The 15,701-nt window shown below is 52.9% G+C and overlaps 1 protein-coding gene across 1 annotated transcript; it reads left to right on the forward strand.

Annotated features, from left to right (window-relative positions):
• The first annotated feature begins 7,677 nt into the window (after positions 1 to 7,677).
• Positions 7,678 to 15,183, forward strand: LOC144111787 (uncharacterized). Its single transcript, XM_077644875.1, has 2 exons — positions 7,678 to 8,493; positions 14,991 to 15,183. The coding sequence occupies exons 1-2, from the start codon at positions 8,129 to 8,131 to the stop codon at positions 15,181 to 15,183; spliced, it is 558 nt and encodes a 185-aa protein (XP_077501001.1). The 5' UTR covers positions 7,678 to 8,128.
• The last annotated feature ends 518 nt before the right edge of the window (positions 15,184 to 15,701 follow it).

Genomic DNA, 15,701 nt, shown 5'->3' on the forward strand with positions numbered 1-15,701 from the left:
TACGAGGTTTGCAAGAACTGAAGTTCCGCCGTACTACCTGAACTCCTCGCCACCACTAACAAGGTATGGATAGAAGGCGTCGTGCCAGAAATCTGGAAATCGGCTATTGTGATCCCCATACCAAAGCCAGGGAAGCCGCCGACAGACCTCGGAAATTTCCGGCCTATATCGCTTACGCTAACATTATGCAAGCTTACCGAAAAAATGCTTGCCACACGACTGTCGTGGTGGCTTGAGCACCATGGTTTCTACCATCCGGCCCTAAATTGGCTTTCGTACGTCCATAGGTACAGAAGATGGACTGGCTGTCTTGGCGTCAGCAGTTCTGGCCTCAACTCGCTGCCACAATGTACGTACAGTACTGGCCATGGACGTTGAAAAGGCGTGCTGCATTTCCCTGTTATAGTGCGCAATTTCGTTAAATCCTTCCTGGAAGGCCGACACTTAGCCATACGCCTCAGTGGTGAGGCCTTCGGATCATTTGTGCCTCTTCGCTGCTTTCCCCAGGGATCGGTGTTATCGCCAAGGTTATTTAATATTGCTTTTATCCCCCTTGCTTGGCGCCTACATGATGTCTCTGAGATTTAGTTCTTATTGTATGCTGATGACATAACGGTGTAGAGTACTCAAAACGACCTGATGACTCAAGCAACAGGCCTGAAATCAGCCACAGATATTACGCCGACTTTTGCTTCTTCAATTGGTCTGCAGCTTTCAGTGAGCAAAACCACGTTCGTGTCAGCCGCCAACCGCTGGGGGCGCCGTAAACTGGCTGCAACACCCATTCGTCTCCATCTATCCGGAACTCCAATTCAAGAAAGTTCGATCGTAAAAATATTGGGCTTGACAGTACACGAGTCAGGAACAGGTACTGCTTGGCTTTCTCGAGCTTTTTTAAAAAGCACGCAATTCAGCCGTTGGGTCTGAATTGACGCATTGCTCCTAAAACAGGTGGAGCCCGCTCTCATGTTGCACGACAGTTGGTGCGGGCGGTTGTGCAACCGCGCCTCGTTTACCAAGCCCAATTCCAGCATTTGACGAGGGCTCAATGGGATCGTCTAGAAGCTGTTAATCGAGAGGCAATGAGGGTCATTACTTGCCATCCCCGCATTACCCCGATCGTGGCGCTCTCTAGAGTTTGTAATTTCTCTTGCACTATATGCCCTATGACTAAGGATCATTGACTAAAAACACAAAGACATCGTCAATATAAAGGCTTTCCACACTTTCTGATTTCAGTACCATAGAACCAAGAAGAGCACGAAACCGATTGTTAAAGCCGGCAAGCCAAGCGCGCGACACACGTTTGCCGCTTCCATGGAGAGTTCCGAAAACAGGGATCTCTCGGAGCACCTTGTACTTGGCGCTTGGACGGAGAGATAGAAAACTCTCCAAGTAACGCGGACACTTCCGAATTTCTTGTGCATTGCGGGCCTCGCTAGTTGGATTACCCGCATTCGGGATGGGGTTGTATATGCTATTCCCTTTCCTATTCTGTCCACATTGTCACCCATCACAACTGTCTTTCTTCTCCTCTTCCGCAATGGACAGTAGCAGTCTAGAATCTGAGTATTCAGACTGGCCTCACTGTCTCGTTTATTCGCACATTTCTTATTTATTTGTCTCGAATGATCCATCCACTACACGTCTAAAATATACCTTCTGGCCTGAGATATACTGACGACAAGTGTACAGGGCTGGTCAAAAGTTCCCAGTAAAGTTTAGTCGGGAGAGCCAAGTGGAAGCGACTGGAAACGACGTCATCGCTGCCTTGCGGTGAGCCCGGCTCATTTCCTCCCTGCGCTTACGGTGCGACCAGCCGACCAGCGCCGCTGAGAAGACATCGCCCGCGCGGTCTTTTTGCATGTGTATTGAAATGTATTTGATAAGTTTGCTTACAAGTGGCCGAGGCAGGGTAAGAAAGCTTAGCGCTCAGCATGCCGTGTTTCTGCGTGGCGTACGGCTGCAGGAACAGAAGTGGCCGTGACGATGTTGCATACCAACACTTCCCTAAAGACAAGGCGCTTGCTAAACGGTGGATTGCAGCTGTCAAAAGGAGGAACTTGTTGCCCTCAAGGAACTGTATGCTTTGCTCAGATCACTTTCGTGACACGGATTACCACCGGAACCTGTCACTGACACGGGCAATGGTCATCACAGTGAAATCTGCTCGGCTCAAGCCTGGCGTCGTTCCTTCGGCGTTCGCGCACAGACGCGCGTCGCCGCCAACAAGAGCAGCTTTCGTCAAAAGAAGAAAGCAAGAGGAGAGGGCGCAAACGAATCACCTCCACGAGAGCTTGGATCGGGAGCTCGTACGACGCCGCAAACGACGCTGCCAGCGACGCCAGCCTGAGCACTTCGAACGCCACCTCGACGCCGGCCACTGGACCCAAGAAACGCTGCATCAGCACCGAACCGTGAGCACAAACGCCGACCGCTAACAGTAGAACGCTAGTAGCAGACCCTAGTAGCAGTGTCCCCGGGTCGTGTGTATTGAGTCTTTGTGATAGTTATGTTAGTTTTGTGTGCTAGTGTTTGTGTCACGTAGGGTGTATTAAATGTGCGTCTGTGTAGGTGCACCTGTCGCCTAGTTCAGTCTTTCGGCCCGAGCGTTCTCCGGGGTTCCGTGACAATCAGTGGCGTAGCCAGAAATTTTGGTGGGGGGGGGGGGGGAGGTCATGTTGCAGCGCGGCCTCCTCATAGAATTTGCGGAAGGATCAAACGCAACAATAATAACTGCATTTCCATTGCCACTGACAATGCCATTGTGTGTTAGATAACGCTACACACTGTCTAGAAAAGTGAAATATGTATTTTTTAAAATAAAAGAATGTATTTGTATGGCTTAAAAAAAGTGGCAGACATGATTACAAAACATAAAACTTAGCAGGGGACAAGACACAGGAGAGAAGGAAACAGGACGAGAGCGTCCTGTATTTTTTTTCTTCTGTCTTGTCCCCTGCTCAGTTTTATGTCTTGTAATCATGCCATACCAACTATCCCCTTATGGTTCACTCGTGGCAGACATAACAGATACCAATGCTTCCATGTTTTTGCGTATTCAATAAGTAAACAAAATATCGCACGAAGTCTAGAACTATATCTGTCCGGAACCAGCAAAGCAGTTATGCCGCCGATATGAAAAACGTAAAGGCCATGAAATTAGCAAGTAGAGGACAAATATTTTCATAAATGTTTGTCGTTCAAGAACCTTTACATTTTTGTACATATGCAACGGCCAGAGAAAAAAAAATCAATGTCGCTGTCATTAGTTCCAGTGTACTACGCAGCAGTTGTAATCGGTCATGTATTGCGAGTAATTGCACCGAAATTTTAGTCGCAACAGTGAGCCATCCATAGGCCCTTGAAAGTTTGTGCTAGTATAGAGCCCATTGCGTTACATGACTACAGGTGCATGGGCGTTGCCACGAAATCCAACCCGAGTTAGCAATGTTCGCGCCAAAATTGCTTTTGTAGTCTGAAAAAGACACTGCAGGTGACAAAATCCAGAATGACTTCCGGCGCCGGTGATTCTTTTGGTCAGCGGTGCGTGACAGTTCGAAAAAATTTCGGGGGGGGGGGGGGGGGCTGAAGTCCCATAAACCCCCCTCCCCTGGCTACGCCAGTGGTGACAATGACGCACTCCAAGCTATTCAACAATGCGTAATATATTATTTTGCTTTCGTTTGTTCATTTACACGCCCGTGTACGCTTACCATGAAAGAAATACGTACCAGTCAGTGCTTCCCACGCGAGAAAAAGTTGCCACCTCACTGCGGCTGCAGTCGAGTCCGAGCTGTAATTTTCCAGTGTTTGTCGCTTCTGCGTGGAAGTTGGGGGCTCGAACATATACGGAGAAGCGCAAAGATCATTCGGAGAGCACAGAGATTCCGTAACCACGATTACCTGTCAATATATAAACTGTACAGCCGCGAAAACCAGCCGCCTCTCTCAGTACGTGAAACGACAACAGCGGAGATGGCAACGATGCAGTAAGCTTTCGACCAACCACGAGCGGAGACTGCCCGTTTGAAATAGCCTGCTGCGATTGCTGCTTATTTCTTGAATATAAATGTCCATGTCATTGTTTTAGGGCAATTTAAACACCATATTTGAATTCACATGGCACAAATCTATAGAATACCGCTCGGAAATAATTTTTTAAACCACTTAACCTTCCCGTTAAGGAAAGGAAAGGACGCCTGCATCACATATATCGGTGGACACCCGCACCGGACCGTGAGAAAAGAAAAATGAAATGAAATCTGGTTTTAACGAAAGAAAAAGGCCGCCTAATAATAATAATTGGTTTTTGAGGAAAGGAAATGGCGCACCTCTGAGACCGGCGTCATATCCATTTTTTAAAACCATGTTTATTTTTCCTTACCTTACGACGCGATTCAGTACCCGCCGCGATAGGCATAATTTCCTTTCCTTAAAAGCAAATTTCATTTCATTTTCTGATTCTTCGGCGGGCGCTCGAAGCGAGCGGACGTGTTTTTTCTTGCTCTCCGCTCCTTCGGACGCTGGGCTTGAGGCTTCGCGGCGCGGCGGCGTCTCCCCATAGAGGCCTCAGACACCGTGAACGAGCGACGGCTTGCGTTCGGCTGTGACGATGAGCAACGGCAGGTCGCTCACGCTCACGATCAAGGAGACGAGCGTCATCTAGAGCAAGGTCGTCCAGCACCATTCGGCTGATGCAGGCCGAGATCGCTGATCTGCGGGACACGGTGAGGTGCCTGACGGCGGCGCTCGTCACTACGTCGGAGAACCTCGCATCCGTCATCGGGACCTTGGACGTGTCGCCGGCGGTCCCACGCGTTCTAGCCTTGAGGGACACCATGGCGCTTGCTCACCAGACGCAGGACTCCATGGCGGCTCCCTCCCCGCCATTTCTGGCCACCCCTGCGCCTCCCGCCGCCACTGCTACTTCTGAGGAACCGGCTGTGATACCCTCTACCCCTGATGATGCTGCTGCTGCGGGCTCGCCGCAGACGCCTGCAGCCGAGGAGAACACGTGCACCCCGATGGACGAGTCTGTGCTCCGGAAACGGCAACGCTCAACGAAGTCCGAGCAGGACAGGGACGCGGAAACCAACAGGGACATCGCAGTGGCCAAGCGGGAAGCTCGAAGCCCCCCCCCACCGTCACTGCGGACGAGACGGTCACATGCGGACAAGACGGTTCCGAGAAATCCACCTTGGCTGTCGGGTTCTGATGCTTCAACGACGTCAACACGGTGTGATGTGCAGACAGACGCGTAGTGGCCCTTTTTGTGGCAGCCCCTGCATACCTGCGTCCGCGTTGGGCAGAGTGAACGCGGGTGCCGCTGCGCGCGCACAGCGGGCGACCCATACCGGGCAGCCAGAAGACGGCTGTGTGGAACCAGTGAACGCGGGTGTCGTTCTTTCGCACACCAACCACACAATGACGGAACGCTGTCAGCTGGACGCGGATGTGGCCTTGATTTAAAGTGCTCTCGACCGTCGCTGACGTGAGTAGTGTTCGTCGGGTGCCTGACTAGCTTATTGCCTGATGCAACTTTGTTGACGGTAGGCGTTTCGGGGTGAAGCTCTGCTTGCTGCTGACGAACGCTTTCGACCTGCCTGATAGTCTCTAGCGCCATCTGAAGAGCAAGTTCAGCGTCTAGTTGCAGTCTCGCTGACAATGTCTGGCCTTGAATTTCGACTACCAGTATGTCTTGAACCAGTTCTTTTGGAGGGTGCCGTACTCACAATGGTTGGAAAGCGTGTGAAGTGCAGTTACGAATTCTTCCACGGATTCGCCGTCGTTTTGGACCCTCGTGTCGAAGCGTGCCCGTTTAAAAATGACGTTGAGCCGCGGTGTGAAGTAGCTGTCGAACTGATTTAGGACGACTTCCAAGTTCTGAGCGTTCTCACCGGAGAGTTTGAAGGTTCCGAAGATGTCCTCGGCCTGGTCGCCCATCAAGTAAAGGAGCGTGTCGACCGGTGTGTCCCTGATTTGTCGCAGAGACCAGAAGCCGTGTAGAAACGCTCGAACCGCGTTCCTCCATTTCGGACAGTCGGTAGGAGACGTGAAGCAGAAGTCCTCGGGCGGTTGAATGACAAAGCACGCCATGTACTCGCCGCATAGTCCAGGCCGTAGACGCTGCGGTGACGTGTGCCGCTGTCGATGAATATCCGAGTGAGAGGACGCATACCTGGCTGGGCTTACTGTGGGAATTCCGTTACTTCTGACACCATGTTGGGTTGAGGAAAACGAGAGCGTTGAGACGCCAATCGGACAGCTTTATTCCAGCCCTGCGAATGCCGGCACGAGACGCGCGCAAGCCGCCGCGAGCCTCTCACGGTCGCGCCGACGCGTAGCCAAGCTAAGCGACGCAGACGGCCTAAGCACTGCATGTGGCTACTGCCTACAACAGAGAGGACGTCACGAACGACGCTTCTTCGCCGAGGACACGATGCTACGACGAAAGATTCCGAGGGTCAAGGCTGCTCCGCTTCCTCGCTGTTGCCACGAAGCAAGCGCCGGGCATTGGGGCTTCTCGGTCGGAAAGCAACCTGGCGTGCTCGTGAGACTTACCTACTTCTCCATCGGCACCGGCGGAACTTCCAGTTAGGACGTCACGGCTGACGCTGCTCTGCCGAGGACGCAAGGGTACGAGGGAAGATTGCTTGGGACAGCACTGCACCTCTTCCTCGCTAGTGCCACGAAGCAAGCAGCGGACTTCGGGGCTTCTGTGGTGGAAGACCAACCTTGGCCGAGGAGCTGGTGACTCTGAGAAGAAGCCAACGCGCAAGTCTAGGACAGGATATTGCAGGGTTCGGCTTGGCGTAGCTTTAAATTGTTTTTGTTTTTGTTCTTGAGCGCGCATCAGCACTTCGAACTGATAGCTCTGCTTGTCTTCCACTCTGGACAAGACTGCATGCGATCGCGACAGTGACTGCACAAGGCGAACAATTTGTGTGTACGCGCGGACAGATAGCGTGCAATGTTTACTACCGTCGCGCTATCTGTCCAGCGAAGGCATTCCGTGGTTAGCACGTTTAGCCTTTGACCCGTGTTTTCGAAATTTCATGACCGTTCTAGCTCCTGCTGCGATCTCCGAGCTCATGCCCACTACCCCCTCCTTTCGCTTTGAGCTGTGTTGTCTGTGCAATGAGTTTTCCGCAATTTTCTCGCACTACTACACGTACTCTTCTTCTGCAGGTGATCCCGGTGGAAGATTTGTCCTCAGGACGTTACGTTTTGTGATCCTATTTGGACAGAAGTTTTGCTCGGTCATGCAAACGAAACCGCTGCGGCACAATGTAGCGCAGAACATTCCCCGTTGCTACTGAGTTTTGCTCTTATCCTTATGAAGGTTGCGTGATTTTTCCGCATTCTAACAATCCCACCTCTTTTTCTGCAGGCGCTGCCGACACGAGAGCTGCTTTCCCGATGTGATCGTGTTTTGAAGCATTATTCCGTCATAGCTTTCACTGTACCATACTCACGAAAACGTTGCTGTTTTCTCTTGCAGGAGACTGGCCATGCGAAGTGCACTTAGTGCTTGCAGGACACTCCAAAATCTTGATCTGCATCCGAAGATTTTTGAAAGAAGCTGAAGTGACTTTATCATTGAGTAGTCGCTGAGTAGCGGAATTGCTGTGTCGGACCGCGAGAACTCTAGATTGTGGCCAGCTATCTGCTTTGAATTCAGTGCAGTGTCCAGTGTACCTTTACGAGCCATTGTTTTTGGGAGGGCCAGATGGCGTTGTGAGAGTGCTTGCAATTATTTGAAATCCCGAGTGTGTTTTCTGCCTCCGTAACGTGAGCTAGCGCCTCTCTAACGTGAGTGCTGGGTGATGTTTCGTCTGTGGATAAGTGCGCATGCCTATAACGTTCGCAGTGTGTGTGTATTCAAATGTCGCTATCTACTTTATGTTTGTAAAATTCTGCCGTTGCTTCACCCGCAGTGTTTGTGTTGAGTATAATCAGTGCCGATAACTGTTCCCATATTTGCTGTTTGTTACCATTTGCGCACCGTTTATTAAGACCTCGCTTATGTAAAAGAGATCTAATGTGACTGCGCTGTCGCTGGGTCTCAGATCCCAGGGCCTACGTCCCGCCATGCCCGCCATACCACCAGCCCCACCACCAGTTCATGGCTCCCCCGGTCGACCCTTGTTTCATGGGGACCCTGCAGCCGGTGCCACAAGCGGTTCCGGCAGCGGCGGCCGCCGGCCCTCCGGGTCTCGACGCGGGAACAGGCTTCTGGTGCGACCTGTGCGGCAAGGTGTTTGATCGTCGTCAGGCCCTGTTGTCGCACGGGTGCAGGAGCCACGGTATCTGCCGCTTCGTCTGCACTCACTGCGGCGCGGCCTTCCGACAGAGCAGCCAGCTCACCAAACACAACCGCACGCACACTGGCGAGCGGCCATTCCCGTGCCAGGTCTGCCAGAGGAGCTTCGCCCAGAAGTCGAACCTGGTCGAGCACGTGCGGACCCACACCGGAGAGAGGCCGTACAGGTTCGTTCGCCACGAGCGTGTTTCTCTTCCTTCTCCCTCTATCCTATGCTTATACTTGGTTAGAAGGAGCGCAGCTATCGTGAAATTTTCGGGGCAACGAACGGTCCCGCTTACACCAATTTATTGCTGCTCCACGCCAGCGTAACTTGGCAGATGCCGCCTTCCCTGCTTGCGCAGCCTGAACGCAGGTGCATAACTCTCAGCTAACGCCAGAGAGCGAAGGGAAGCAGCTGCGAGGGAATGGGACACGTTGGGAGGGAAGGCACGTTCCGATCACACAGGGGCTAGGAAGGTGAAGTTATGCAGCGCGTAGTAGTGCGAAGAGATGGAAAGGCGTAGGGAAGACACCAACGGAGGCGCTTGGATTCCAGCCTTGCATCGTGTGGAGGAAGTGCGTGCGCAGAGCTGCATTGCCTGCAGTGAGCCCACTTGTTGACGATGCTCCACTGCCGAGCATGAACGTATCTCAGCGCGCTGTGATGCTTCGCTAGCACTCCACTGTAGCGCGAGGCTAGCTGTGAAGTGCACAGAGTGTGTGAGGCGACTGTGTAGCGCACTCGGAAGAAGCGGGGCAGCGAGAAAGATGCAACGCGAGAAGCGCAGCGCCAAATGAGGGTCGCGAGGTAGTTGTAAGGTTGTGATGGCCTTTTGCCTAAGGAGCAAAGCTGGCGTCTGCCACATTTTCCTATTGCAATGCCATTGAGATGGACGGAACGTCACAACTTAAGCCCGAACTCTAAACACACTTGCACCGCGCGGCACCGCGCGCAAGGCGTCCCGCGCGTCAGCCAGAACCAGTCTGCGCATGCGCGCGGCGCTAGACGCGAGCAGCCTGAGCCACTGAAACCGCCGAATCTACCGATTCTTCCCTACAGCGGCTGGTAAAAAGCTCAGGCGCCAAAATCAAATTCTTGCCAGTAAAATTCAGGAACTAGAAAACAAGCATGCCGGGCCGTCTGAGCCCACGCAAAACACTGAGCCAGAGAATGGTACTGACGAATCCTCCGTATAATATTGCCTTACTAGCGTCTCGCGGCTGAAAGCGGACACGGTGATCGATTCGACCTCCGTTGACACTCGCCGCTTCGAGGCCCTGGAGCGTAGAGCCGAACGGACGCAGGAGCGGGTGGCAGCCATTCCGGACCAAATCATGATTGCGGTCCGCGAGTCCTTTCAGGATATGTTGAGGTCCGGATTTGCTGAAATGCTTCTCGACATTGCGGCCCAGGCGACTGACTCTGTCCTTAAGGCGGTGCAGTCCCAGGTCAGCTCTCAAATAAAAATACCGTCTGCTGCGACACGCCGCAGCTAAAGCGCAAAACAGCTGCCCGCCAAGCAGCGGAAGAAAGCGGTTCCGGCCCGACGGCCGCGGCGTTGGTGCAGCCCCTGTGTGCGCCTGCCTCCGGTACGAGTGGGTACCTAGAACCATAAAAAGAATCAATATCGCTAGAAGATCTTCGCGGAAAGCGAACAGATTAGAACGATTCCAGATCATTCAATAGAACTGTAGGGGCTTCAGAGCCTGGACGAAACGGTCACACGTCCAGCTCTACCTGCACTCCCTCGGGGACATGCCGGCGCTTCCTGCTCTGTAGTAGTCCGGTAATGATGCTACATTCACTGGGTATAGCTCGTTTCAGTGGGGGGGTGGAGGGGGGTGGGGGGGCTCGACCTGAATCCTGGTGCATAAGACGTACATCGCGATCCAGGCCGATCTCGACCTAGAAACTGAGCAGGAATACACGATGATCAGGGTTCTGCCTCTCAGGCATTGCGACCCGTCAATACATGTACTGAGCGCATACTGCCCCCGGCATAAGCCGCGCGTTACTTTCAGCGAAAATTTCTATCGCGGATTCAAATTGGCAGACAAGGAACCCCTGGGGATTTCAACGCCCTCAGCCTTCACTGGTGCTGTCACTGCGAGAAAGCCAGGGGGCGCAAGCTGGCGGAGCTCATTTCCAGCCGTCGTTTTACGTTGCTTACGGACCCGGCTTGTCCCACACGTGTGGACAACTCTGTTGCCCGTGACACGCGCCCTCACTTATTTCTTATTAGGAACACTACAGACGCCACATGGGGAACCTGGGGGATTCCATAGGCAGTGACCACTGCCTTCTCCGTATCACGGTTTTGGCGAAGGCAGCCCGAAAAAACTGGGGACAGGCCAAAATGACCAATTGGCAGCAATTTCGAACTTAAGACATTCCTCCCGTACTATTTTCCGACGGCTATGCGGAGTCGGCAGCACAGGTAATCAACACACAGAAACAACACACGCAAACACTTCACACCAGCGACGAGATCCCCGCAGTGGACAATTACCTCGTGCATCTGTGGGAGGCGCGCCGGAGCTTAACAAGACTGTGGAAAAAGCAAACGACGAAGTGAAAGCTTAGAGCTCGCACTGCACAACTTACGGAACAGGCTGCGGCTTATGCTGCACAGCTCAAAGACCCCAATTGGAAAGAAACCTGCAAATCTGCAGCGCGTCAGATGAGCTCGAAGGGGACTTGGCGTCTCTTTCGCAGCCTCATAGACGCCGCTGGAACAAAAGGGAGGACGAAAAACAGCTCCTGTGGGCTCTGCATGGGTGCCAAGCTACGCTGGTGCAACTTGCGGACACTTTGTGCGACAGGTATCTCTGCCGCACAGAAGACCCGGTTGGGCCCGAGAACGCGTACTCCAGCAAGCCAAATGAAGATTTAGACACCCCTTTTGCGTTGCATGACCTAAAGACAGCCCTGGCTAAAATGCACCGAGGTACGGCGCCAGGTCGGGATCGCATAACAGTGAAACTGTTGGCGAACCTGAGACCCATCTCTCTGACGTCGTGTGAGGGAAATGTCATGGAGACGATGGTACGGGATCGCCTATCTTCATACATGGAGGGTAAGGGCCTCTTTGCAGACACTATGCTCGTGTTCCGCCCACTAATGTCTTCACAGGATGTCCTCCTCCAGCTGCATAGGGACATAGTACGACCCACAGCCATGCAACAAAATGACAAGGCCATACTCGCCCTCGATCTTAAGGGGGCCTTTTACAATGTTAAACATGGTAGCATGCTGTCTAACCTGAACACCTCCGACTTCGGGGCGAAAGTCTTCGCTTATGTTAGAGACTTTCTCTACACGCATCAGGCACTCCCTCGGTTCGAGGACGAGGAATACGGCCTGTATGCTATGGGTACACGGGGTACACAACAGGGGGCGGTTAAATAGCCGCTCCTTTTCAACATCGCCTTGATGCATCTCCCCGGCCCACTGGGTCAGGTAGGGGCCATAAAATACGTGCTCTACGCAGATGATATTACAATCTCGACCCCCGAGAGGAGCCTTGTGGTGATGGAAAACTGCCTTCAGCGGGCCGTCTCCATAGCCGATGCGTATGCTACCGACTGTCGTCGAGCGACTGTGTGTGGGCCAGGCTCTAGTTAGCGAAGCTTAAGCGCATAGGCGAACAGGTAGGGCGCATGATCCTCCGCGTTTCCAACTAGTGGGGTGGCCTGCGGGGCAGGGACGCGCTATGGCTCACCCATGCCTTCGTGACCAGCCGGATCCTCTTCGCCGTGCCGTACCTTCGCACCGCCACACAGGAAGACGAGCGCATTGGCGCCATCATGAGGAAAGCGAGAACGCGAGCACTGCACATCCCGGTGGCCACCTCCAACGCTAAACTTAAAGGGGCTGTGAAGGGGGCTCTAATAAAGTTGCCTCATGCCTAGGATATTGAAGCACGCCGTTTCACGGATAGTGTCCAGCAAGGATTTTTTTAAATGCGCTTTGTAGAAGCTGAGTTATCTGTACCTAAAATTTGAATTTCATTGTCTTCGCGCCTTTACCTCTCCTCTCGTCACTTTTTGCACGCTGTAAGGTAGGAGCTCCTTCGCCGACACCCCACTGGGAGCGGAGCTTCCCGACCCGCCGGAGCTATGCGGCTTATTGGCCGGGGCCACGGTAGCTGTCTGACGTCTGAACGAATCTAACCAATGGCCACCTCTCACCTTGTATACGCAGATGCGGGGGACGGAGGAGGGTGCGAGCATGAAAACGTCGCCGGGAAGGGCTCGCCAAATTTGACGCGTGATTGTGGGTCGTCTGCTACGTGTAGAAGAGTATTATTTGGCTCTGGTTTTCATGGCAACACAGTGCAGTGATTAAGTGAGTTCATGTCCTGTCCTCGTAAGGCGTTTCAGAGCGCCATTAAGGCGTTAGGGGTGCCCCTCTCATGAGCCAATATGCGCGACTTTCGCAGACGGGTCCTGGGCGTGGCCTGCTAGACCGCTTACACATACAACACATATGCATAGCAAAGGGGACGGATAACATCACGGTGCTGTGGCGCCATATGCTTTGGGTCGCTCTACTCCCGCGTAGCATGGACACGGCTTCACACGAAGGCAGATGACAAGCGCGGGCTCGCACGCTTGAGGCAATATGAATCTAAAAAGGGCGTCTCCTATGGGGACATCACAGAGCCGTCACCAGCGGGATTCTACACGGCCGCTGTCGTCCACCGGGGAATGAATGTCGATGGGCCGTCATTTCGAACCCCAAATTCAACGCGAGCGGAGGAAGTTTCCATGTAGCTCTCGCTGCCGCGGATTGAAAATAGAGAAGGGTTATCCCACTCTTACCAGCCCTGTGAACACTATCTGACAGAGGAAATATCACCTCTTGCCTCCCGAACTTTAATACGTGCTGCTGCCGATTCAACCCACAGGCAGATAATCAGAGCTTCTGGCCAGCAGTTTCTACGAGGCAATGAGGCCACTGATCCGGCTGCCCGAGCGCTTACACACCGAGCTCCTCATCCTAGCTCTCCTGGCCCAGAAGCTGATGAACCGCTTTTGCGGTTGCGCGAAATTTTAGTCCATTACTCCGACCGCCAGCGCCTCTACCCGGCCCCTGCCGAGGGCTGAGTAAGGCGGAGGAGAGAACTATGCGGCGCCTGCAGACAGGAACACTTCTCCGTCCTGCCGTAGTCAAACACTGATCCGAACATGGATGGGCGTTGCCCGCACTTTTGAGAGATCTGCGATATCTTTCACATGGCGTCGTAATATACTAAGAATCCTCACCTTCCCCCTTCCCTACCCGTAACCGAGAGGCATGGGAAGCTGCCCTCCTCAACTGCTCCACACTGGAGTCTCAAAGGGCTCTGGTAAAGCGGGCGCGAGACGGGGCCTCGTCGTGCGGAGTCCCAAATTGAGGATACCGACAATGCAGCGGAGTTTTCTGACTCCACAACACTCTATTTGAACATTAAAAGAGTTTTTCACCACCAGCACCACCAATGTTGCTTCGAAGCTCCGATCTGCCCGCCAGATATTTGGCGCGCGCGCTGCACACGTAGTTTCCGGCGCAAAGACGGATCGTTCGACTTCCAGAACGAGACCAAGCACAGTGTTCTGGTAACCTGCCCACTCATTCGGCTTGTTCTTCACCAGTGTAGTTTAGCGAAGATGGAGGCGATGCTGGACAAATAATTATTGATTTCTGAAGTGGAAAAGCGGCCGTCGCTATGACTGGCGAGCCTTAATATGCGATACGAGGATGCGAGCATAGAGTAAACGAGTGTCGATGGCGCTGCGGGTTGTGCAAGTGCTGAGATACATGATCACGGTGAAAAGGCGTGCTTAATTTTTTTGCGTACCAAATACATTCCACACGTTTTCACACCACTTTATTGCGCTTATTACTACCTCTCGCCACTCTATGCAATCGAATTGCTTCTAGCAAATCACCGTAGCGCGTGATTCTAAGCGTGCCCAGACGTGAGCCCGATCCCGGAGAGTGGAGATGCGTACCTCTCTCGACGCCCGACGCGGCACGGCGTTCAACGCGCCAGCGCGTGGGGCGACGCCTCGGAAGTGCGAATGGACTCGGGCCTTTAGTTGTGCTGTGGCGCATTGAGTTTATGGCACATAGGCAACTAGGGTCATCATGCACCAAACGCGTCTCATACCGCAGTGTGACATGTGTAACGTTAACCTAAGGCTATAGACTCAACTGGCCACGTTGGGTTCGATTGTTCGGAGCAGATTTGAATTACGTATATGTGATCGAGCGTTATCCTCGTGTTCGCTTTCTTTTGAATCTTAGCGTATAAATGAACAGGACAGAAAGCGGATTGATTTGGAGGTGACCCCCACTGAGTCGCGTCTGAAAAGTGTCAGGTGTGACACATCACCATACTGACGTGGACGCAAGTAAACGGAGCACGCTATTCCGCTCTAAGAATCATGCCTTCGCTGTCGACAATGAAGGAGCATCGCTACGCATTTCGCGAATGCTCTCTTACTCATCCGATATTCTTCCACATCACCCTTTCGGTGCCTTTCCTGGCGGTCGTAAACATAGACGCAGTTTTTTTTTTGGTATTCGTTCAAGTACAGAGTGACCAGATCTCGCCACCGAAAGCTGACAGACTTGGATTTGCCTTCTAACACTACACTAGTGTAGTTTAGCTTTACACACGCTCCTGGCCTGCAGGTGCCACATCTGCCAGGCGACGTTCTCGCGGAAGGCTCACCTGGTCGGCCACACGAGAAAGCACACCGGCGAGAGGCCGTTCCAGTGCCCTGCCTGTCCCAAGGCGTTCTCAACCAGCAGCGCCCTCAACAAGCACCGCCGTGTCACTCACCGAAGTCCAGAAAATGACAACTCGCCGCGCCCTCTTCTCTAATGGAGGGCTTTCGCACTTGTTTTGCCTTTTTTTTTGCATTTTCCTGTATTGCTTATTTTCATTTGCAAAATGTTTGCTGTGTGTGTGTAACTTCTTGCTTATTTTTGTTTTTCTACAAAAATGCTTGCTGTGTGTTTTTAATAAAGCTCTTTTTGAACATCCCCTGAATACTTCGCTTATCCCCCTCGCTCCTGAGATGACAAGTGGCAGCCGCCAAACCCACAGGCTTGTGTCGGCGTAATTTTCGCCTTTACCTTTGGTCGTCCTCGGCCTCCCGTATTAGGAAGTCGGCGCCTGCTGCAAGTTCAAGAAAGGTCGACTCCACTTCAAGCTCGTGAGCGACGCTTGTAATAATGCTAGTAAAAGTGCTGCGAGGCAAAGAAAAGTAGCATGGACTTTGCAATGGAGCGATTCTGTTCCAGCCACATGAGGAGAGCTCCATTAAGTGGCCGCCGGAGAGATGGAAACCCAATTTATGCGCCAACTCCTGCGCTATGGTGCCCTTGGTATATGTCCAA

The sequence above is a fragment of the Amblyomma americanum genome, chromosome 1 (assembly GCF_052857255.1).
Source record: "Amblyomma americanum isolate KBUSLIRL-KWMA chromosome 1, ASM5285725v1, whole genome shotgun sequence".
NCBI classification, from domain to species: domain Eukaryota; kingdom Metazoa; phylum Arthropoda; class Arachnida; order Ixodida; family Ixodidae; genus Amblyomma; species Amblyomma americanum.

What these genes read in the sequence shown, in the direction of transcription:
- LOC144111787 (XM_077644875.1), top strand. Translation starts at nt 8,129, where the DNA reads ATGGCTCCCCCGGTCGACCCTTGTTTCATGGGGACCCTGCAGCCGGTG. An exon ending in ACCGGAGAGAGGCCGTACAG is followed by an intron (nt 8,494 to 14,990) that starts GTTCGTTCGCCA and finishes CCTGGCCTGCAG; the next exon opens with GTGCCACATCTGCCAGGCGA.